Source organism: Muscardinus avellanarius (assembly GCF_963383645.1).
Source record: "Muscardinus avellanarius genome assembly, chromosome: 8".
NCBI lineage: Eukaryota > Metazoa > Chordata > Mammalia > Rodentia > Gliridae > Muscardinus > Muscardinus avellanarius.
Genome location: NC_137794.1, coordinates 65,948,008 through 65,973,309, shown reverse-complemented (window position 1 = coordinate 65,973,309; position 25,302 = coordinate 65,948,008). Strand labels below are relative to the sequence as shown.

At 38.4% G+C, this 25,302-nt stretch overlaps 1 protein-coding gene across 2 annotated transcripts in view; it reads left to right on the top strand.

Annotated features, from left to right (window-relative positions):
- The window catches only part of LAMA4 (laminin subunit alpha 4), a gene marked incomplete at both ends in the record, with an annotated part of 149,919 nt that extends 131,451 nt beyond the window's left edge, over positions 1 to 18,468 (top strand). For both annotated transcript variants that reach the window (XM_080699815.1, XM_080699814.1), the window contains 8 exons: positions 4,323 to 4,510; positions 5,641 to 5,830; positions 6,766 to 6,921; positions 8,036 to 8,195; positions 11,557 to 11,687; positions 12,957 to 13,050; positions 13,582 to 13,701; positions 18,323 to 18,468. In XM_080699815.1, coding sequence (XP_080555941.1) covers positions 4,323 to 4,510; positions 5,641 to 5,830; positions 6,766 to 6,921; positions 8,036 to 8,195; positions 11,557 to 11,687; positions 12,957 to 13,050; positions 13,582 to 13,701; positions 18,323 to 18,468 — 1,185 coding nt within the window. The remainder of the gene's footprint in view (positions 1 to 4,322; positions 4,511 to 5,640; positions 5,831 to 6,765; positions 6,922 to 8,035; positions 8,196 to 11,556; positions 11,688 to 12,956; positions 13,051 to 13,581; positions 13,702 to 18,322) is intronic.
- Between the last annotated feature and the right edge of the window lie 6,834 nt (positions 18,469 to 25,302).

The following is a 25,302-nucleotide window of genomic DNA, read 5'->3' as shown; positions in this document are numbered from 1 at the left end:
CATTCCACCCCTGTACTCTAACCCCCACTTTTCAAACCCTTTGCAGAGGGACAGCTGGACTCCTTGGTAAAACAAAGGTGATCAAATTCCCCATTATAAGATTTCAGTAGGATTAGAATACAGCATGAATATGGAAGAAATTTCTTAATACATATAGAGGAAAGATGAAGTGCAGCCACACTTCATTCCATTAGCCACTGATGACATTACTTATAGGCTGAGGGCCTGGACCTGGAACAAAAGCTTTTGATAACTGGGTATATTTTCCACATCCACAAAAGAAACCTTGTGTCTGCAGTAGTGAGTCATTTTCTGAGTCCTGCAGACTAAGTGAGGAAGGGAAGGGGGGAATGGTTGAACCAGGTGGGTTTTCCTTAGGGATGCTTGAGTCTATTAGACACCATCTCCCTCTCTTCAAACAACCTTCAGTCTAAGCATCTCCACACCACACCAGCTGGAGGAGCTCTTGTCCCGGTACCAGGGCACTGGCACAGTTGCTCTGCCTTTCATTAACCTGCTGCCATACCAAAATTCTGAGGATAATTCTGGGATTTGGCTGGAACACTGCATTTTTCAGAGGTCTTAATGTTTGCTCACATGAGATTAAGAGTTTTATTGTTACTCTGTTCCAGATGCATTTTATGTGCATTTTATCTGTGCATTTTATCTTTTCATCCTCATGAAGAATCCCTAAAGGAGGATAGGGGGGAAAAAAAAGAATATTTTTCCAGGACTACTTAACCGTTTCTAAATACGTTTTAGACAAATTAAACTCAATGAAAAGGAAGTTGTTTCTTTTTAGCTGCAGTAACAGATTGCTCCTTTGTATTAAATGTTCTGTGCATTTTATCTTCCAGAAATTCCACACTGTTTTGTTCCAGTAATGAAAATCTTTCTAGATTTCTAGAACTGCTATGGATTTGTTAATGTATTATTTTGGGGGTGGTATGGGGGGGGTGTGTGTATGTTAGTACAGTTCTTCTGGTATTTCCATAGGAATTAGGGGTGAGGGAAATGAAATGTGTATGTTTATTCAATAACCCTGAACCAGAAACCATCTTTCTGATCCGGTCCTCTCATCCTGTCTCCGGCTGGGTTCTCCAGGCCTCTCTGCCCCCTGTCCTCTCTGTCAGTCCACCTTTGTTGCAAGCTGTCATCCTGACTGGGTCAGATCTGGCCACTTCCTGCTTTTAAAATCCTTGTGCCTCCTCATCACCCAAAAAGCAAAATCAGGATACAAGAGGAGCTTTAGATAATAGAAGAGAAACCTCGCTGGAGCGAGGGGCATGGTCTTTGGGAAGGCCAGGGGGAGAGGGAGCATTAATGAAGGAACACACTTTCTGACAGTATGTACATCTGTGAGAACACCAAGGCCAACTTCAATATTCCTGCAGGGAGGGAGCTGGGGGAAACTCACCCCGAACTACATTATGATGAGAAATTAAAGTACAGCAACACATGTATAAAAATAGTTATATAAGAAAAAACTTCAACCTCTAGTATGTTGTATAAGATTCCCGAATATGCTGTATAACCTGTTCTTTAATTGCTATTTATATACATATCTGTTTCTCCAAATTAACTTTCAGTCCCTTAAAAAACAGAAATTGTTTCTCATCTTTCTTTTCCTCATCATGTAGCATTCATGCAAGACATGAAGAGGCATTGATTTCTTTCCCCTTCACTTCTGTGTGTCTGATACTCAATAAATATTTGCTTGAATAAGTGCATAAATGATTAAATGCTTGGATTTGTTTACATGTACTTTTATTTGCTTCAGAAAGTAAGACTAAACGATTATTAAATATTAACCTATAGTTTCACAACTCTAAATTTTAGCATCAACCATGCAATTTTTTTTTGGTGGTACTGGGGTTTCTGGAAGCCCTTCTACCTCCAGCCTACACTCCCAGACCTATTTTTTATATTTTTTTATTTGGAAACAGGGTCTCTTAAGCCAGCAAGGCTGGCTCCGAACCAGCGCGATCCTCCTGTCTCTGCCTCCCAAGCGCGGGGATTACAAGCGTGTGCCACCACGCCCAGCTCAACCATGCAATTTAAAGAGCACAATATATAACAATACTGAGCCTCCAAATGACAAAGGGTTGAGCTTTTCTATGTAGGCAAAAATAAAAGGCATTGAAGCTTTATGAAGAAGCGTTCTCCTCAACTTTCCTAATAGAGTATATGTAATAACTTAAAATGGTTTCCCTATTGGTACTGGAAAATAAATTCTACTACAAGCATGTTTATGCCAGTCCCTGGCACATTTCTGCATCCAGATTCATTAGTCTCCTTAATGGAGCCCATCATTTTTCCAATGACTTTCTCCTTTCTTTAAACCCTAACCCTGAAATTCTATAACCAGTTATATCACGTGGCTTCCCTGGGGTACAAAGGTACTAAACTCTGGAACTATCGAGGAATGATAAATATGCTCTCTATTTATATTAAAAGGTTTTAATTATTTTGGGCCACAGTTGGAGGGAAAAACCCAGAAAGCTTAATACTTAAGTTCCACAGTGTGAACTGTAGCCCTTCTTGCAAAAAGCTGAACCAAATAAGGGAAATGTTTGTCATTTGGAGGCTCAGCATTGTTATTTGGGCACTTTTGAGGGTTTAAGGAGCATACTTTCTACTTAATTTAAATGTCCTATAGGTGGCAGGATTGTTATCTGCAGTTCTCTGATTTGCTCAGCTTCTTTCTTAAAGCCATTCTTTTTTTTTTTTTTTTTTCTTTTGGATGTGCCTGAGAGGTGCATGATCACACCGTGCTCAGTGCTGAGCGAAAGCTTGCTATCTTCATGCAGTCTTGTCTCACAGTGGTGGGATTTCTGGTAGACAAACCACGGGACCTTGATTTGAAGTCAGATGCAGGTCTGTCCCCGGCTGTGGATCCTCTGCCCCACAGTTCAGTGGGGTGAGAAGATGGCGTTCTCCTTGCGGTGCTGCGAGGAGAGCCACTCGGTTGTCATATTTTGGTGGCCCAAATGCCAATAGACAACTTCAAGATCTTTTTAGAAGAATGGAAGCATTATTGAAGCAGTTAAAACAAAAGAAGTTTCAGTCAGTATTGTTTTTTTAATAAGACTCAACATCCTTTCAAATAAGTTTTCATCCTCATGAAGAATCCCTAAAGGAGGATAGGAGAAAAAAAAAAAACGAACATTTTTCCAGGACCACTTAACCATTTCTAAATACGTTTTAGACAAATTAAACTCAATGAAAAGGAAGTTGTTTCTTTTTAGTTGAGGTGACAGATTGCTCCTTTGTATTAAATAGTCTAGAAGTTAAGAGGGTGGTCTTTATTTACCATGTATAGTGTGATAAGCAGTTAAATTTTATGGATATATTTGTAAAATTGTTCTTTTATATTTCATGTCAAATTGAAAAATTTATTTCTTCACTATTGCACCTGTGGAAATACAAGCCATTTTATAGGAAAAAAATCTTCAGAAACTATTAAATGGATCTCACTATGAAAAAAAGAGCACAATACAATGTTAAGAGTTGTTGTATTATTTATTCAAATATAGTTTTGTTACATATGGTACCATCAAAAATATTCCTATACTTTTTAAAGATATTACTAAGTATCTTTTTATATAGAATGTATAAATCATAATGTGTGTTAAAGTGATAGTGTTTCCAACAGGAAGGTTTTATTGATTGATTCCCTCAGGTTATTTTAATGCCAACCTTCCCGTTTTTGCTATTAATAAGATATACACTTGCCAGGCATGGTAGCACACGCTTGTAATCCCAGTGCTTGGGAGGCTGAGACAGGAGGATCGCACAGGTTTGAAGCCAGCCTCAGCTACTGAGTGAGGCTCTCAGCAACTTAGTGAGACCCTGTTTCCAAATAAAGTATAAAAAAAAATAGGTCTGGGAGTATAGCCTGGAGGTAGAAAGCCTCTGGGTTCCACCCCCAGTACCACAAAAAAAAAAGATGTGCACTTAATTTAAATAATAGAGCAGTTATATCTGTAGCTTCAATTTGTTAACTCTTCTTTGCTGTCACAGACTGGAGTTTGGGGTTTTGTTAACATGTTATTGTTGTTGTTTGTGTGTATTGTTTTTGTTATTGTTGTTGTTTGTGTTTGTTGTTTTTGTTATTGTTGTTACTGTTGCGGATAGTACCATCATTCACTTATGACAGGAGGCAGGGAGAACACAGGTACCTGATGTTTTATAAATGGAAAACACACAGATTCCATATTATTATTTTATTATTGTTATTAATGGTGAGGATATCACAAATTAATTTTGCTGCTAGTGAATTACTTTTATCTCTTAATTTGATTTGTTTCCCATTTTTACAGGGAGAGAAAAGTAAAGATGCACCTTCATGGGATCCTGTTGGCCTGAAATTCCTAGAGCAGAATGTTCCGAGAGACTCTCTTTGTCACTTTTCCAACAGCCCTAAAGCAATCGAGCATGCCTATCAATACGGAGGGACAGCCAACAGCCGCCAAGAGTTTGAGCACCTAACAGGAGATTTTGGTGAAAAGTAAAGGAACACGTTGTTTTTCCAGTAACTTAAAGTCATGCTTCATTCTTATTTCTCACATGTCATCGTTTTCCCTTTCCTGTGCCATTTTAGTATTATTATCATCAAAATATGTACTACGTAGTACATGATCAGTGCTTTCCAAGACATTCTCTGTGGCTTTCTTTTCCAATGAAAGGCACTTTCAAGATAGCACTCTTCCAGGAGGTTACAGGTTTTGATTAAAAAGAAAAGACAGTCAAGGAAGAGAGGCCGGGCAAGTTTCAAAAGACTCACCTTGAGCTCAAATTGCTTTCAGATTGTAAAGACACTAAATATACAAATACATTTGTATATCTATGGCCCTCCAGCTGCCTGACCCATCACTTCTGCCTGGATCTTCACAATTCTTCAGCTATTTAACATTATTGAAGATCAATTTTATAACTTCAGCACTCAAATATTCTTATGTAGGGCTTATATACCTCTTTCAAACATTTGTATAAGAAATTCATCCAATAAGAAACTCCTAAGCCTACTAATTTCTACTTATTTAATAGGCAAAAATCAGTATTTTATATATTAGTAAGAATTTAAATTTAATCAAACTAGAAGTTAACTTAATAAATATGTCTTATCGCTACTTGGCACTAAATTTCTATAAAAAGTTTTCTTCACACATTTCTACTAGTTGGGTGGCCACTTTTAACATATGATACCCATTGATTAATTTTACTGGAAAAATTTAATCTGCAATTTAGCTAGGACACAAATATATTTTATGCAAATGTCTATATGCGTATTGTTACTCACTAATATTTTATCCACTCAAGTAACATACAGATTTTTACTAAGGGCCACCCATATTTTCAAATCAAGACACAATAAGATCATTAACTAAGGCACCACTTCATTAAATGTTGAAGGTATCCCTGTTGTATAATGATGTAGAGAAAAATTCACATTTTTTAATCTAACCATACTTACCCAATATTCATTAGTAATACTAACAGGTAATTGGAAGTAGTGCTGCCTGGGGTTAGATAGAGTGACTAATGATTTATTCTTTATTATGCTGTCTGCTTTGAGAACTAAAAGATTATCCTCAGCTTCATTTTACAAATGGCGGGATTTTTCTTTTCATCTACCAGATCTCAATTTTCCATTCGTCTGAAGACTCGTTCCTCCCATGGAATGATTTTCTATGTCTCAGATCAAGAGGAGAATGACTTCATGACACTCTTCTTGGCTCATGGTCGCCTAGTTTTCATGTTTAATGTTGGCCACAAGAAACTGAAGATTAGAAGCCAGGAGAAATACAATGATGGATTGTGGCATGACGTAAGTTGAAGGCAGAGAATAACATGAACAGCAAATATCCGCCATTGTCCAAGGGATGGGCACTGATATGTCATTGGTCTGTTTGGAAATATTCTTTTTTAAATTCTGCTGCTGAATGCTCAGAGTTCAATTTCAAAATTTTATTCTTATAAAAAATATCTTTAAACCTGCTTTTAAAAAAATAAAACATAGTTGAATATTATTATTGTAACCAAAGCTTCTGTAGCCTATGTCAAAATGGAAGTTTGGTTTCTAATGATTTTTTACTTGACTTTTTTCCCACTGACTATTGGTTCTTAATTTTCAACAGTCATTACTGAGTGTCTTTTATAGTCCAAGCTAGGGAAGATCCAAAGTGAGTAAATCAGTTAAAACTACATGGGGGAATACCTCAGTATGGAGAGAAATCAGTAGATTTGTAATGGGAAAGCAATGCAAGATGCATCGCAATTCATTACAAGAAGTTTTAAAGAGGGAGAGAATATGTGTGCTTCTAACTGGAAGATTTTCACAGATAAATATAAGCTATATTCAAAATGCATCCTGTAGCTTTAAGTCATTTTATCTTGAGGGCAGAAAGTACACAAATCACTTCCCTTAATAGATGAAACGAGAAATCCAAGATGAGCTAGAAAAATACACCAATGTATGTAAAAGCAAGGAGGACTGGAGACAATTTATAATAAAGACATGAGTATGCAACAAAAAACAATAAAATAAAAGATCAAGTTTCTGACATTCCAAAAACTAGATATCCAGAAGCCTACTAAAGAAGAGACAAAACTCCTGATCTCCAGAGAAGGGACCACTTTTCTATGAACCTTCCACAGATTTTCAAAGCATTGCAATTGCAGAGTTGAGAAGAGAGACAAGGCAGCCTTCTCCCCGGTCTTGGAATTTGCCTGAAAGGTACTATTTTCCTTCTCTCCATCCAGGTGATATTTACTCGAGAAATGAGCAGTGGTCGACTGATCATAGATGGTCTTAGAGTCCTAGAAGAAAGTCTTCCTCCTACTGGAGCTACCTGGAAAATCATGGGTCCCATATATTTGGGAGGAGTGGCTCCTGGAAGGGCTTTGAAAAATGTCCAGGTAAGCTGGGCGTGGTAGGCATGGCAGCGCACACCAGTACCACAAGCAAAAACAAAAATAAAAATCCAGTAAGCCAGGAGAGGAGAGCAATTGACTTTTGGAACTGGAAGATCACTTAATCAAGGTCTTTACTTCACAAATTAGAAAAGTAGGTCCTGTAAAGTAGGAGTTTTGCTGGAGCATCAAAGTGAGTATTGCCCTGAGGGGAGGCTGTCTGCCCTGAGGCATTACAAAGTCAGGAGTGATCTTTTGATTTTAAGATAGAAGATGAAAAAAGTTTCAGAAGTCTAAATAATCCTGAATGTCATATCTCATGGAATCTTGTTTGCTCTGAAGGGACCTATACTTCTATTTGGGGAAGGTTGTTTTTGTTTGGTACTAGGGATTGAACCCAGGGACATTCTACCTCCAAGCTACACCCCTGACTCTTTGTACTTTGGAACAGTCTTGCTAAGTTGCTGAGGCTGGCCTCAAACCTGTGATCCTCCTGTCTCAGTCTCCCAAGTACTGGAATTATAGACATGCACCATTCACCTGGTTGAGCTTATACTTTTAATATAAATAAATACCAAAATTAAGAAGTAAATCATTCCATTATATTATACATTGAAAGAAAGGTCATTATGTAAACTACAATTCTATTTTTGTTACTTACACACACAATTTGTAAATGTTCAAAAAAAAGGGTACCCCAGGGGAGAAGTAAGAACATAATAAAAAAGCATTATTTTTGTAATTTAAAAAGCTAAAACTATTGCACTTCTAAAATTATTGACCAATAAAAATGATGCATCAAAGAGTTAATTTTAACATAAATTTGATTTTAGCAAAAAGCATTGAGAATACATCTCTTAGATCCAATAATATTTGAAGATCAATGTGTAAAAATCTCCACAGCTTCATTGCTACAAGCTGATGTCATCAAATACAAAATTGCAGCTTCAAAGAACTAGTTAAAAAGCCACTGCCTAGAAAACTATTGATTTTTGATACCTAAAATAAATAAGGAACTTGTTGGTTCCTCTCAAGACTCAAAATGTTCTCATTTACTTTACCCGTGGTACATCTGCGAGTGTTGAGAAAACAGGTTTTAAGAAATATCTTCATCTTCCAGATTAACTCAGTCTACAGCTTCAGTGGCTGCCTCAGCAACCTCCAGCTCAACGGAGCCTCCATCACCTCTGCCTCCCAGACGTTCAGCGTGACCCCTTGCTTTGAAGGGCCAATGGAGACAGGAACTTATTTTTCAACAGAAGGAGGATACGTGGTTCTAGGTAACATGGCTCCTATGGTTTAAATATGGTGTCTCCACCTGAACTCATGTCGGGGATTGGTCCCCAATGCTGCAGTGCTGAGAGGTGCTGCCTTTCTAAGAGATGACGAGGCCATTAAGGAGGATTAATACTTTTCTCTCTCTCTGGAGAAAGCTTTCCCTCTCCAGGGGCTGCGTTGGTTACTATCAGAGCCTGGCGCCTCCCCTCTCTCTTGCTCTCTTACCCTTCCACAGAGGTCCTCTTGCCCTCCTTCTTCCTCATGCTCTGGGACTTTCCAGACTGTAAACCAGATAAACCTCTGTTCTTTATAAACCACTCCATCTGAGATATATCAACAGAAAATAGACTAAGTCAATAGCTTATGTTGAAAACATGAATCGTGCCTTTTTCCTGGAGCTGGTTAATGTAGTATCAGTCCCAGAGTTAAAATTTAATAATGCCAAACTCAGAGCAAGGAGTGTAGCTCTGTGACAGAACACTTGCCTAGCATGCACAAGGCCCTGGGTCCAAACCCCAGCAACACCAAAAATAAAAATAATGCAAACTCAACCCTAGAAAATGTCCTCTTTCCAAATGACTCCTACTGCTCTAAACCAACATGCAGTTTCTACCCTTGCTTGCTTTCCCTGACCAGAGTTTCTCCACAGCTCTCCTCTGCGGAACGCAGACCATCTGGGCTCCTTTAGAATGTTCTGTCTTATACAATGGCCCAGTATGTGTTGGCTCTTGGTCACCTTGCACCTCTCTCTTCCTTTGCTCCCTCTTAGCATTGTCCCCATTGAAAGAAGTTCCACTTCCTTCCCCTGTCCTGCAAAACCAGCAGACAACACTATTCTTTAGGTATCTTATTTTTGGATATTTATTCTCATCGGCCATTACTCTCTTGCTCATACATTGAGCAATTTTTATTGTATGCCTCCTGTATGGCAGTCTCTATGCCAGATGATAGAATATAATTGTTCTTAAAGAAAATAAAACCCTAGCAATCTACACGCACACTCACCTTCCAATCCATCCCAAAAAAACGTGCTCTAGAACCACAGTTAGGTGTGAGGAAGGCAACAGAATAGATGCAGGAAATGAAGAAGGAAGAAGGATATAAACCAGGCATTCTCTGCTCTCAAGATACTTAGATACTTTGTACATCCCCGAAAGAAAAACTTGTACAGCCAAGTATGCTTTCTTAAACCACCACAGAGTCTGATAGAATAACCAGAGACAATTTTTCTGTTCTCTGTCTGACTCATGATCTTACTTTCCTTCTCTGTCCTGCCCCTCTTTACTTCTACTAAACATCTACACTCACCTTTCTTAGTTCTTCAGTGAACTTCAGCAAGAACTCTAAAGGTTTGGACATCTTGAAACACATAGCCAAATGAAAAAATTATATTCTATTCCATTAATATCAGGAGATTTTTAAGTGATTTGTGAGATACATCAAGTGGTCACTATTAAAATGCCCAGGTTTGCAATAAGTCTCTTAGAGTTAACACAGCAGTAATAAAAATTGTCTTGAATAACCACAATACCAGTTCCTAAATATTTTTGCTGCTTTCTCTCCTCTGAAATTCTCTGCAGCTGACACTAGTAAGTTTATTGTTTAAGAATTATCTGAATATATTTTTATTGGTGCACTAAAATTACACATCAGAATAAAGTTCAGCATGATAGAGAAATATATGCACACAGCACTTGGTGAGCATCCCCCAGGACCCCACCCCACACCTTCTTCTTCCCATAATGATACTAAGATTGGCATTGATAATTCTGTATACATACATAACATCATTTGAAGTGTTTCCTTCATCAAGAATTTCTTTCCCTGTGCTGGGCCTAGTGGTGCATGCCCATAATCCCAGTACTGGGGAGGCTGAGACAGGAGGTTTATAAGTTTGCTGTTAGCATCAGCAACTTAGTAAGGCCCTGTTTCTAAATTAAAAAATAAAATAAAATAAAATGTGGCTTGGGGGTGTAGCTCAGAGGTATAATGTCCCTGTGTTCAATTTATAGTACTACATACCAAAAAAAAAAATCCCTCCCCCAACACATACCTCCCTCCTACACGCCCTCCATCACTCTACTGGAGTTTCCCCTTCTTTATTTGGAGTCATTTTGATATCCCAATTTCTCTCAAGCTTCCATATATGAGAGAAAACATATGACCCTTTACTCTCTGCAACTGACTGATCTCACTTGCATAATATTCTCTAGTTCTATCCATTTTTTTGCAAATTACATAATTGTGTTCTCTTTTTATAACTGAATAAAATTCTGTTGTGTGTATATTCCAAATTTTATAATCTATGTATCTGATAGACACCTAGACTAGTTCTATAATTTGGCTATTGTAAATTGTGCTGCTATAAACATGGGCATGCATGTGTTGCTATTATAGCAGGACTTCCTTTGAAAAGATACCCAGGAGTGGTACAGCTAGATCATAGGGTGGCTCCATTTCTAGTCTTCTGAGGAACCTCTAGTGGGATTGCAAATTAGTATGAAGGTTTCTATTTTCCCATATCCCCATAGTATTTATTATTGTTTACATTCTTTTGTGTGTGTGTGTGTGTTTTATATTTTATTTGGAAACAGGGTCTCACTAAGTTGCTGAGAGCCTCACTAAGTAGCTGAGGCTAGATTTGAACCTGTGTGAACCACCTGTCTCAGCCTCCCAAGCGCGGGGATTACAAGCATGAGCCACCACTCCTGGCTGTTTGCATTCTTGGGGATAGCCATTCTACTTGGGATTAAATGGAATCTCAGGGTAGTTTTGATTTGCATCTGATTGCTAGTGATGTTGAACAATTTTTATGTGTTTAACTGGCCATTTGTATGTCTTATTTTGTGATTGAGTTGCTTTCTCAATGATCATAAAGTAAAGGCTACCTTCCATCCTTGAGCGTTGGTGCCCTTCTAGGCACGGCTCCCCACTCACCACACCTCCTTCTCCCCTTTTCTTGGACCAAGCAGCCCACTGGCCTTCGCAGTGCTCTCCAAGTGCCCCAGCCTCTGTACCTGGATCTAAAATGTTCCTCTGCCCAGATTGCCCTGGCCTCTCCTCACTCCTGAAATAGCACATCGTGCTGCTCGTTGGAATTCATTTCTCCCCCACTGAACTTCCATAGCACATGGCGTATTTTCAGCGTGCTATCTCCATACCCATGCTCCACCACAAAAAGTGATCTTATTCTATATCCTCAGTTTCCCATGGTGAGTGTGACACGGGAAAAGGCATTTTCTCTCTACCTGTTGAGAAATCATCAGTTTTTTGCCACTAGATACAATAATATATAATTAATCACACCATAGTTATAAAATTTATTTTGCTCTTCTTGAGTGCTTATAGTTTTTCTTGCCACAGATGAATCTTTCAATATCGGATTGAAGTTTGAAATTGCATTTGAAGTCCGTCCCAGAAGCAGCTCCGGAACCCTTGTCCATGGCCACAGTGTCAATGGGGAATACCTCAATGTCCACATGAGAAGTGGGCAGGTAGGGTCTTAAATTATCAATCTGTTTCATGTAACTTTGCACTCTGATATAAAGCGGATATACTTTGCAGAATTATTTCATCAATCTTTCTAACTGGAAAAAAACAGAAAAGCTGTACATTGAAATTTAAATGTAGGAAATATTTGGATTGCATATGTTGGGAGCTGATTGGATTAGCATAAAGAGTCAGGAAAATATGTCAAAGTTACCCAAAACACAAAGGTCACCAATAATAAGACTTTTTTCTGTGTGTGCACAGTACTGCAATTTAACTCAAGGGCGTCCTGTCTCTCAGTACATTCTCAGCCCTATTTTATTTTTTATTTTAAAACAGGGTCTCACTAAGTTGTGGAGGGCCTCACTAAATTTTTGAGGCTGGCCATGAACCTAAAATCCTCCTGTCTCAGCCTCCCAAGTACTGGGATTACAAGCATGTTCCACCAAGCCTGGTACAAACAACAGATTTTTAACAACTGAATTAGAACTTGTTTTCAGTACATGGAAGCAAAAATATTTACAACTACACAATTACCAAAATAAATAAAAACACCTTTTTTAAAAATATCTGTTTATCATAGATATCAAAGATATATACATATCTCTATACACTTTTATTATTTTAAATTCTAGAAATTTTTAAAGTCTAATATAATGAAATACCACTTTTGCCCTAAGACATTATTAAGGAATATTCATGAAAGTATTCAAATAAATATTAAGGGAAAGGCAAATTTTTATTATGCCTCAAACTTAACTTTTTTTGAGGGGTGCTAGTATATTCTATTAAGACAAAAGCTTATTCTTGTTCTTACTATGTGTCAGGTATTATTCTAAGTGTTTTATATTAATTAACTCACTTAATCCTCCCAATATATCTAAGATATAGGAGTATTATCACTCTTATTTTACAAATGAGCAGACTGAAGCAGAAAGATAAATGGGAACCAAGCAGTCTGGCTTCAAAATCTGTTCTCCTCACCAATATTTTATCCTACTTTGTATAACATTCTATCTTTAGATATTAAGGGAATTCATTCGTTATATATATAATTTTTCCTGGTTCCTCTTGTCCTGTCTTCTCTTCAATATGATTATTTTGTTCTCCAAGAGGCATGCCCAATTTAAACTATTCCTATCATCTACCAAAGGGTGACCCCTTGTGTTCAAATTGTAAAGTTAATCATGTGTGAATATTTGTTAGACAAATTACTTAAACTCAGTTTTATCATGGTGCAAAGAAATAAAACTAATGTGTAATGTGTTTTGCAGGTCATAGTGAAAGTTAACAATGGCATCAGAGACTTTTCTACCTCAGTTACACCCAAGCAGAGTCTCTGTGATGGTAGATGGCACAGAATAACAGGTGAGAAAAATCTATGTGTCCCAGATTTTCTTGACTAAGGTAAGCTTGAACACCCATGATGATGATGATGATGATGATGATGATGGTGGTGGTGGTGGTGATGATGATGATGATGGGTAATGATTACCTGGCAGAACTTATAGTAAAACTTATATGATAGGTAACAGATGACAACCTAAGAGTCACCAAGGAAAGAATTGAAGGTTTATATTAAAATGTATAGACTGAATCCTCATGTGATTTAAAAATATGAATGCTGCCAAAATAGTGTTGGGGAACTGTTTACATAATACCTAACTTATGGAGCTAAGAAGTCACTGGGGTGTCGTAAATATTCTCCCTTTTGAAAAACAATGTTACCGAGATTGCTTGGTTAGAAAATAGATATTATAGATGTTTTCGGTGATATAAAAGAAAGTGTAGGGGATTATTTTGAAATAAATAAATAAAAGCTATTGTTGTAATAAATTAGTCTATTCCTATGAAAATAAACCAGTGTCACTTATGACTAGTCTTTGCCCTATGTTTCAGTTATTAGAGATTCAAATGTGGTCCAGCTGGATGTCGACTCTGAAGTGAACCATGTAGTTGGACCCCTGAATCCCAAACCAGTTGATCACAGGGAGCCTGTGTTTGTTGGAGGTGTTCCAGGTAAGCATTACTTAAAAGGAACAAGTTTCCAAATCCAAAAAAGTAAGTTCTCGTGATTTTTATATTATTAAGAATCTAGCCATGTGTTTTTATAATTCACCTATTAACGGAAAGGATTTTATATACAATGTCCTTTAATAGGAAAAGCATACTGAAAACTGTGATTCCTTATCCAAGGATCACATCAAAGTAAGAACAGTATTCTAACCAATAGATATTACTATCATCTTGCAATATTTGCTTATTTTTTTTCTTCCTTTTACATATCTTCCACATATACCCGGTGAAACAGTCTATCACTAACACAAAGAAAATATGCTCTAGGACTGAGAACTTTGAGGATTAAAAGTTTGCTGTTAGCCGGGCGTGGTGGCGCATGCTTGTAATCCTAGCATTCGGAGGCTGAGACCAGAGGATTGCAGTTCACAGACAGCCTCAGCTACTTAGTGAGGCCCTCCGCAACTTAGTGAGACCCTGTTTCAAAACAAAGAATAAAAAATAAGGCCGGAAGTGTAGCTCAGAGGTCGAATTCCCCTGGATTTCATCCCCAGACACACACACACACACACACACACACACACACACACACACACACAAGTTTGCTATTAATTGCTCCCCTTCTGTAATAGGAAAGAATGCACAGTTCTCCCCTCCAGGATTAGTCTAAATTTGAAAACAGCTGCAGACCATAAGTTATGTTGTTCCTGTGTAGTAACATTCCCTAGGAGAGGTTCCCAGCTGCAGTTCTGTAAACATCATCATTAACATCACGGCTGTCATCTGCCAAGAATGGTGTATAATCCAGCATGGTGATGGGAGGACACTCATGGACCCCCCACAGTTGTTTTAAACTTTTATAGCAGGGAGCGTGTCCTTATATTGAGAATGATTATCTTAGCACATTTTACTAACTTGGAAAAACTGAAATCTAAATCTAAGGAGAGGGATATAAGAAGGAAATCGAAGCATTTGAATCTGAAAATCAGTGGAATTCTAGTGATCTAAGACTTTAGACTGACCCATGTAAAGGCAGTCAATGCTTCAAGAGAAAGAGAGAACACAGAATTAAGTATCTTATCTTCCACCCCACCCCAACATAGTAGCAACTAAGTACTGTTCTCCTTTCTAATATAAATTTTTAATATTCTTTTATGTGTGCATTGCAATTAGACATTATAATGAGGTTCAGAACAATAGGAACATACGTGCACACACCACCTGGTGCACTTCCTTCTGGATCCCACCCTGCTTCCTCCCCCTCCCCATATATATTATTGAGATTGTCATTGCTAACTTCATGTATGTGCTTATCATTATTTGAATGTCTTTATTACATTATTCCTTCATCAAGCCTTCCCCTTCCCCTCCCCACTTTTCTTCCCAAGTCCCCTTCTGCTATTCTAATACCAGTATTGACAATGATAGTAACTCGGGGACTGAAAGAAATATATTTAAATCCTCAAAAAGCAACCTTTCTCCTCTACCATCCTCCCCAGCCCACTGCTGTGCCGCAGTCCCGCCCTCCTGCCACTGGCTTTGGTTCTGAAGGGGGATCTGGCAAAGGCCACCACTGCGCTCCATGCAGGTGCTTGTGGAAATGGCCCACATCCGTTCTCACATTTCTGCATGTTGCTTCCTTCCTAGAAGTCAGAACATAGCATAAAATATTTCAAAAGTTCCCAAGGGCCCAAGGAACAAATTCAACATAGCATGCGGAAGCCCTGTCCATCGTCCCCACCTTGCCTCTGCTTCTGGGCTCACCTCAGATCCTTTGGGACTTGAAGCCCCTTAAATATTCAGTGATGCTGTCTTTGCTGCAGGCTCTTGCATAAGTGCACAGGGCTCCCATTTCTGGAAAATATTGTTCTTCCTTTTTCCCCTAGGACCTTTTCAGGGAATAACTTCTCCCACTTCTTCCCAAACCTAACTCCTTGTAAAACCTTAAGACTCAGCTCAGACTTTTACTTAACACACACCCCATCACTGCTCCTTGGGATGTGTACACACACCAGTGCTGTAGCACTTATCACAGAAGATTGTTGAAGCTAAGTAGTGAACTTCTTGCTGGCCGGAAACACCACACTTACTGCCCTAAGCGCTGTTCTAGGTCACAAAAAGTGGACAAAACAAGCATGGATCTACTCAGAGAATTACAGCATTTTTTCTTACTTTTGCACCCAATGTGCTTACATTATTCAAACAAATATTTCCCTTTGATTCTGTTTGTTTGTAAGAGTCTGATCCTAGCTATCACTAAGCTTCACAGACAGAGTACGCAAGATGTACCTAAAACAAACCCAGCCTGTCTTACCACATAATAAATAGCAAATTTTAGCTAATGAGCAATACACAGGAATTAGCTGACTCGGCCTGGAGTGAAGGGAGAGCAACCACCAGCCCACAGCAACACTGCAGATTTAATTTTATCTAGGAATCATGCCAACAAGCATAGGACAAAAGCAATTATAACTTAAGCTGAATGTAATTAATTATATCATTTAGCACCATTCAAGATTAATTCCACTAAAATCACATAGAAACCAGAACATTAAGAAGGGTAACTAAAGAAATTAGAACTAAATAAAACTCCTTTATTCCCTGAATTCTCTGGGAACCCCAGCTACTCAGACTACTTGGAACTCAGATTCATTATTTCTATCACTAAAAAAAAGAATGCATCAAATTCATAGAACAATTTTCCCCAAAGGAGTCAACTTTACTGTTTGATAATTTAATAATCAAAATTGGCAGTTGGAAATTTTTTTTTAACTGAGGCTACACATGGGTCTGACCATTCATTAGTCTTCTGAAAATCCTGCATTCTTCTAAATACAGTCAAGGCTTCCACCTGGGAACCACTTAAAATCATGCATTGACTTCCTTACTCAATTACTTAGGGTCCTAGGGAAACTTTCCATCACTACTTACAACTAATTGTGTGGTAAATCGTGCAAACCATGATTGCTATACCCGTTATTTCCTCCATGAACCAAAGTGTGAAAAGCAAAGACAGAACTGAAATCCATGCTCTAAATATTGTCCCCTGTAGGCAAGAGCGTTCGATGTTTCTACCCCTTACCATCTTTCCTATACACTAATGTTTTATTCTGATGATGATATATACTGAGCAGGCTCGATGAATACATATTTCTTTCATACTAAAGACAAATAAAGGAAATTGATCTCTCAGGCCCCTTCCAAATCTAAAACTTCATGATTGTCATTCTAAATATGAAATGCTATTTCTGTGGTTTATTTTCAGTACACAACTTTTGCACAATCTTACTCTCCACTGCTTGGGAAATTTATAACAGCTGCTTGGCGATGTTTAATTCACTGTCCTGTTGTATGTTCTTTCCTGAGTTGCTGCTTTCTAAGCGCTTTCCACCTTTTATCTGCTACTGCTCACATAGCTGTTTATACATGATAATAAGCTTTGACTAAATGGATTTTAATTTCATGATATTTCTAGGCTCTCTAAATTGCTTTAAATTATATTGCTTCTATCATCCCAACACATTTAACTGTGTCTGTGCAATTAATAAACATAAGGCTTCTTCTAGATGTCTAATTAAGATAAGGGGAGAAAGTTCCCCTGGCATATCACAGGGCACCTGTGCTCACACAAAGACCAAGCTAGTCATCACTCCCCTATTTATAGTTCTTAAGCCCTGAGCTCAGAAAATTAAATTTTAGTTTATTTGAATTAATTATCTTCCCATTATATCTATGAGCTTGGCAAAAATGGCCTAAGGGTGATACAAATTAACATTAGCTGTGTTCAAAAATAGCATGGAAGCTAAAATTTCTTTCTCCCATCTCAGCAAAGTACAGAAAATAACTGAGACCCAGGTGAAATTAATTCTATAAAGCACAGGTAGATCATGAAATTCACTGCTGAAGCTTTATATGTAAGTAGTAAAGTTCATCCTTGGAAGATAGCTTCAGTAGACACAGGAATTTGATCACTGAAAATCTGGCAAAACATTAAAATTGTCGTGTGTTCATTTTTCTTCAAAAGTAGATGATGTTCTTGAGAGTGGGTTACAACTAGATTCCATTGTTGACTTGTAAACTGTTTTTTTTTTTTACTTTTTTATACTTCTATTGGTGCACTGTAGTTATAACAGCATAGTGAGATCCCAAGTGATACATTCGTACATGCACATACCGCTTGGTTTATTTCCCTCTGTATCTCGCCCACTGTCCCCTCCTCCTTCCCCATGCATGTTAGTGAGATTGGTAGTGACATCTTCATATATGAACATAATATTATTTGAACTTTTTCCCTCTCTTTATCCCTCCCCGAGTCCCTTTCCTCTGGTTCTACTGGTGTCTCCTATTTATCTAAAGTCCCTTTTGTTTCCTATTTTCTTTCTACCTTTCACATTTGTGAGAAAACATAGGACCCTGGACTTTCTTAGAAAGGCTGATCTGGCTTAGCATAATATTCTCTAGTTCCATCCATTTTCCCACAAATGAGAACTGTGTTGTTCTGTATGGCTGAATAAAATTCCACTGTGTGTGTGTACCACATTTTCTTTGTCAACATGCAATATTTGGGCTTGGAATGCCTCTACTGCAATTTTTTTATTTTTTTTCTCTCTCTCTCTCTCCTCAGAATCACTACTGACACCACGCGTGGCCCCCAGTAAGCCCTTTACAGGCTGCATCCGCCACTTTGTGATTGATGGGCGCCCAGTGAGCTTCAGTAAAGCAGCCCTGGTCAGCGGAGCTGTGAGCATCAACTCCTGTCCAGCAGCCTGACACCACAGAGACAGCTACCCAAAGTACAGTTCTTCAGAGCACTGAGACAAACAGAACCAACCAGTGGAAACAGCAACTTCTCCTCCTAGTGGAGCTCTCATCTAGTTGAGAGGAACTTAAATCATCAGGGACTCATTTCTTATTTCTCATTTGAATTCTTATCTACAATTCAAAATGTCTGTGGTGGATAACAACTAAATGTGTGGTAATCTTATTTGTACTGAGAACATATGTAATTTCTGCTGGTGAAATGGCTGTTTCTATCTCTAATAAAATACAAGGGATTCTAAATAAACACTGGCACACATTTTTAAAGTGTGTGGCTACATTCTCAGATTCATCATTCTTTCAGGGAAAATAACTTTCTATCTCTACCAAAATATCTTTGTCCTAAACTACCTTTTTATCTTAAAAAAATTTACTAATTTATATATAATTTAAAATTAGATAACAGATTTACTTTTATCATTTTTACTTGGTCTATCATTATAACAAAAATATTCTAGGTTTAGAGCAGCAGCTATTAACATTTCATAAATACAGTTCTAGCAGATTATTAGAAAAATAGTAGTATAATTTTTTCAAAACAAAAATAAACTACTTAAAATAAAAATAAAATTATACATGAAGAGACACTCCTATAAGATATTATTTTTACTATTACTGTGTGTTCTGTAGAAATTACTAAGGACATTACAGCAGAGAAGACAAATTTGTAAAATTTAATTCAAAATCATAAAAATTCTTTTATTGAAAGTTTCCCCCACATGCCTGCAACACTACAAGTCTTATTTCTAAAATGTTATATTTTCCCAAATATCTGTGTTAATGAAGTCTAGAAAAAAATAGACTTGCATGGATGCTTTTTGTACTTTATTAAAATACAAAAATGAAAAGATTTATACACAAAACGAAAATCAGCTCATAAGAAAGAATGAGAGAATATGGTCCCTGATATCAGCAGAATTTAATATACAAAAAAATAGAGGAGGATGGCTATAGACTATTTTGAGAAATTACCAAAAGGAGTAAAACAATATTTTACATGCATACCTGTTGACATTCCCCCTGCCGCTCTTTCATCTCAGAGACAGAAGGATAATGTGATAATATCAATGAAAATAACTAATCTAGTCATAGAGGACTTACTAAATGCCAGCAACCGTAATAATCTAAACTTTGGTGTTCCATTTGCCTATCATATTAATTCTACTAGGTAACATTGCAGCTCGGAGAACTTGTCCTCTTGCATTCAGGAGCCAGGATTCAAAACAAAGCGACTGCCTCCAGGGGCCACAATTGGCCGCTTGCTTCCCAGCTCTGAGGCCTTCAGGCTGAGGCTAGGCTGGTCTCTTAAGCAGGAGCCACAAACCCAATGCCAACAGAGCCAGAGGTGTTGGAGAGCAGTGAAGCTGGTGTGGTCTCAGGAAAAAATCAAGAGGGCACTTGGCATGGCTCATCTAAAAGAATAGCAGGTAGTCAGCTAAGCCAGATAGCACCCTAAAAAAGCATACATCCCATTCAGAAGGGTCCTAAGAATGCTCAAAAGAAGGTAGAAATGTAAATTCTGGGGAGTTTTAAATAGGCTGATTTTTCCATTGGTAATTAAAGCAACAACAACCACAAAAGAAAATATATGCAGACCAAACAAAACCTTCTGAGAGCCATGTGCAGCTTCTGGCCTAAAGGCTCTGAATCTAAAAGTCTGGGGCTTTAACTGAACCAGTGCCTCAAACAAACTGAACCCTCAGGATATTTCTTCCAGTTGAAAATGGTTCTGAAATCACCTATTTTCTTTTCCAAAAGATTTACCTGAGGCATCCTTTAAAAGGGCTGCTCTCTGCCGGGCATGGTGCCGCTCGCTTGTAATCCCCGCACTTTGGGAGGCGGAGACAGGAGGATCTCGCAGGTTCGAAGATAGCCTCGCTGGCTTAAGAGACCCTGTTTCCAAATAAAAATATAGAATAGGTCTGGGAGTGTAGCCCGGAGGAAGTAGGGTTTCCAGGAACCCCAGTACCACCAAAAAAAAAAAAAAAAAAAAAGGTTTCTCTCTCCCCTTATTCTCAGCAATGACACAAAGCTAACTTTACCAGCCAACCTGCAGACCCTGTGCGGATCTCCAGTAGTCCTAGAAGAGTTGGTGTTTCACGCTTATGCTCAGCAAATGAGAATCTCCTTACCAATATACCGTGTGTGTGTGTGTGTGTGTGTGCATGTGCGAGTGCATGTGCGTGGGGGGTGGGGGGGGTTAATGGGGATTGAACCCAGGGGCATTCTACCTCCAAGCAACACTCCCAGCCCTTTTGTTTTATTTTGTTCTGTTTTGAAATAAGGTCTCATTAGGTTATGGAGGGCCTTGCTATGTTGCTCAGGCTGGTCTCGAATCTGTGATCCTCCTGTCTCAGCCTCCCAAGTATTGTGTTTACAGGCATGTGCCACCACGCCCAGCTACATATACCTCTTTTAAACCACATAATATGCCAGGCGTGGTGGCGCATGCTTGTAATTTCCACGCTTGGAAGGCTGAGACAGGAGGATCGCGCAGATTCGAAACTAGCCTCAGCTGGTTTAAGAGACCCTATTTCCAAATATAAAAGAGGTCTGGGAGTGTAGCCTGGAGGTAGAAGGCCCCTGGGTTCCATTCCCAGTACCACACACACACACACACACAAAAAAAAAAAAAAAAAACTACAATGAACTTGTGAAACTATGGATTTACCATTTATAAGTGCTTGAATCAAATCTTAAAGGAGACTGCATTCTCCCAGCTTCTGTCTGAGAGGAAAGAAATGGATTTTTTGTTGTTGTTGTTATTTTAGGTAATATCAGTACTTAGCCTATCAGTGCTTCATACAGAAAACAATATGGGTTAAATGCTCACGGTAGTTTTGATTGTTTTTTGGGGGAGGTTGTTGTTTGTTTGTGGTGGTACTGGGGTTCCTGGAAACCCTTCTACCTCTGGGCTACAACTCCCAGACCTATTTTTATATTTTTATGTGGAAACAGGGTCTCTTCAGCCAGCGCGGCTGGCTTCAAACCTGAGCGATCCTCCTGTCTCTCCCTCCCAACCGCGGGGATTACAAGGGTGCGCCACCACAACCGGCTGATTGATTGCTTTTTATGTCTCCTGCCAGTTCTTTTTTATGCCTCTTGCCTGTTTGTGCCCTATTTTGAAGGATAAGCCATATTTGGACCTGTATCGTACCGCCTCCTCATATGGCCAACTGACTAGATAAAAAGAACATCACACTGTCTTCCCAAGGAAGCGACATCCCACTCCCTGGCATGAACGAGTTTGAACAACTGGGTATTTTCTCTGGAAATTTTGAATTTGCAAAAAAACATAAGGGAAATCAGGCACTTAGCAGTAGAAACTGAACCCAAAAGATCCTATCTTAAAATATGATTTTAAATGCTTATAACACATTTATAGCACACACTTGAAAAGAAAAATCTAGGCATTTTCCATTATGTAGACCTACAATGATATACTCACCTCCCTTTTGTCTAGTAATAACCATGTCAGTTCCTGGCCCAGGATTTAGAGAGTGGTATCTTAAAAGATACTGGAATGTATTTCTTCTCTGGTCCCCTATTTTCTCGAATTTAACATGATAGCAGAGGCTGTCAAAAGAAACTTTTCCTGTTAAATTGGTAACTACAGCCCATAGCTGAAGCCAAAGAATAGTAAATACATCACATCTTAAATTCACCAGGCTTTGAAACATATTTCTATTTCTTCTTTTTGAGAATGAAAGAAGCAATTTCAGTGCAATCAGTGGGGCAATATCACAATACTCCAACACCACACACACACACACACACACACACACACACTATAGAGAGAGTCTAGCAAAGTGACTCATATGCCACTGTCCAAAGCGTAAGCTACATGAATTTTTGTCTGTGTTATTTACTGCTGTGTTGTTAAGAGCCAAAAACCGTTATTGGGATATCAATAAATTCTCACTAAATAGCTATTGGGTGAATGTGGGGAAGGACAGTTCCCATAAAGTTTATCCCCCTCACTTCATCTCCTTAGACAATCACTTGTAAAGTCCTTGGGAGTCTGAGAGGAGGAAAAACTGACATTTGCTTCTCCATTTGTGTTCCACTGAGACCTAGAGATAACTGACTTGCCTGAGCCTGGGAGAGGACAGGAGAAATGATTGGCACACCGGCTGTAGTACCCACAAGACTGCTAGAGAGCGAGCCGGTGCAGGCAGAGGGTCGATGAGATTCGGGGATGAATGCCTGATGACCTGCCAAAGCCTGGGACAGAGAGGCACAAACATAACAGGGATGGAAACGGAGACTGCCAGACACAGGCAGCGAGTGAGTCGAGATCCCCGGTGTGTGCTGATGACGGCTACTCAGGACTGCATCCTCACCAACCTACCAGAGCGTATTGAGATTACCCTGTGCTGAATCAGCAGCTTCAAAAGGATCTTTCAAACGATCGTGTCTAAAGACGTAAGTAATGAGCTCATGTCATCCTGGAGGAAGGTTATATGAAAGCATAGTGCTAACCGTTGTTCTTAGCCCTATTTATGATATTCCCTTCCAGAAAGTTTATCTCCAGGAATGTTTAAAAATGTGGAAAGGCACTTACTCCAGGCAAAGCCCTTAGAACACTAAAGAATTCACACTGCTGAAAAACTGCTTATCCCTTTAATGTCTTTAAGATCGGTGGTGATGCTCAACTGTTGTTCCTGATGTTTGTAATTTGTTGTCTTTAAATATTTCTTTCAGGTGAGATTAGTCAAGCACAGAAAGAGAAGGGACATGTCTTCTCTAATATGTCCAAGCTAGGGAGTAGTGGTAATACCAGAGGGACTCTAGATGATGGAGGGGAAATCTCAGCAAAGCTTGAACGGAAGGATAGGAGAGGAAGAAAGCTGAGGTTGTTCAATGGAGGAGCTACATACGAATATGTGTCATAGCATAAATACAACATGATTACCCTGGACACTCTCTATTGGGGGGGAGGGAAAGGGAGGAGGAAGGGCATGAAGCACAATGTAAATGTACACCACTCTCAATATGTTCCACTTATAAAAAAATAAAAATTAAATAAATAAATGTTTCATTCAGTCCCTATTAATTCTGCCTATATGTTTATCAATTTTGTTAACCTTTTTGAAGAACCAGATTTGGTTTCAACTGGTTTTCTCTATTACTTTTTTGCCTTCAGTTTCATTAATTTCTGCTCTTTTCTTTCTTTCTGCCTATCTTATATTTGGAACTTAGTTTACTCATTTTTTTTAAGGTGGGGGCTTTTAGATAATTTCTTGAGATAATCATTTTTGTAATGAAATAATTTAATGTTTTAATTCCAACCACTATTTTGCTGCAACCTATGCATTTTGATATGTTGTATTTTCATGTTCAATCAGCTTAAAATACTTTGAATTTTTCCTGTAATGTCCTTTTTTATTCATGGTGTTTTTTTTTTGGTGGTACTGGGGTTGGAACCCAGAGGCTTTCTACCTCCAGGCTATACTCCCAGACCTATTTTATACTTTATTTGGAAACAGGGTCTCACTAAGTTGCTGAGAGCCTAAGTAGCTGAGGCTGGCTTTTGAACCTGTGCGATCCTCCTGTCTCTGCCTCCCAAGTGCTGGGATTACAAGCGTGCGCCACCATGCCCGGCTATTCATGGGTTATTTAAAATTGTGTCATTCATATTGTGGTATTTGGAATCCTCCAGCTATCTTTGTTATTGATTTCTAATATAATTCTGCCATAGAACATACTTTGAATACTCTGCTTACGCTGGATACTTCTGTTTGAGACTTGTTTTGTAGCCCATGATATAGTCTACAGAGTAAATGAGCTGAGCACACTTGAATATACAATATTCTGCTGTTATTAGGTGCAATGTTCTACAGCATTTGAGTCATAACTTTATCTCTACTGATTTTGTTTTCTTGTGCTACCAGTTGAAATCTCCTGCTACAAATAAAGTTATTTCAGTTGCATCAGTTTTTGCTTTATGTACTTTGAAGCATACATAAACATTTAAGATTGCATTATTGATGCCGGATTCCTTTACTCCTCTTTATATTAGCAAAATTTCTTGCTCTAAAATCTTCTGGTCTATTATTACTATAGATATTCCAACTTTTTTGAGTAATATTTGTACAGCATATCTATTTCTTCTTTTATTCCTTATAAGAAACTTTCATTTTCCTTCTATTTTATTGCTATTGTCATATTTTTACATAGGTTATCATTGCCACTATTTTTGCTTTAGTTACCTGATATTTAAGAATGAGGAAATGGATTGTTTTTCATTTCTTATTCTTCCTTGTATAAATTTGAATATCCATCTAACACCATTTTCTTTCTGTCTAAAAAAATTATTTTTCCATTTTAATTCAATTTATATAGTGCAGACTTTTAGTAATAAATTCTCTCAGCATTTTTTGACTAAAAAGTCATTCATTTCCATTGTTGAAAGATGCTATAAAAAATATTGTTTCCCACCAGGTTTGATGGCACATCCCTGTAATCTAGTACTTGGAAGGCAGAGACAGAAGGATCCCAGATTTGAGGTCATCAGGCAGTAACTTAGTAAGACTGTTCCAAAATAAAAAGGGCTGGGGACTTAATTCAGGGGTAGAATGCCCCTGACCCCCAGCATCCCTCTCCCAAAATTTTTAAGATATCACTTCTTAGCTTTTCTTGATTACATATTTTCTTTTTTGGGGGGGAGGGGGTCTGGGGCTGAAACCCAGAGGCATTTGACCTCCGAGGTACATCCCCTGCCCAATTTTTTATTCTTTATTTTGAAACCGGGTCTCACTGAGTCGCAGAGGGCCTCACTAAGTA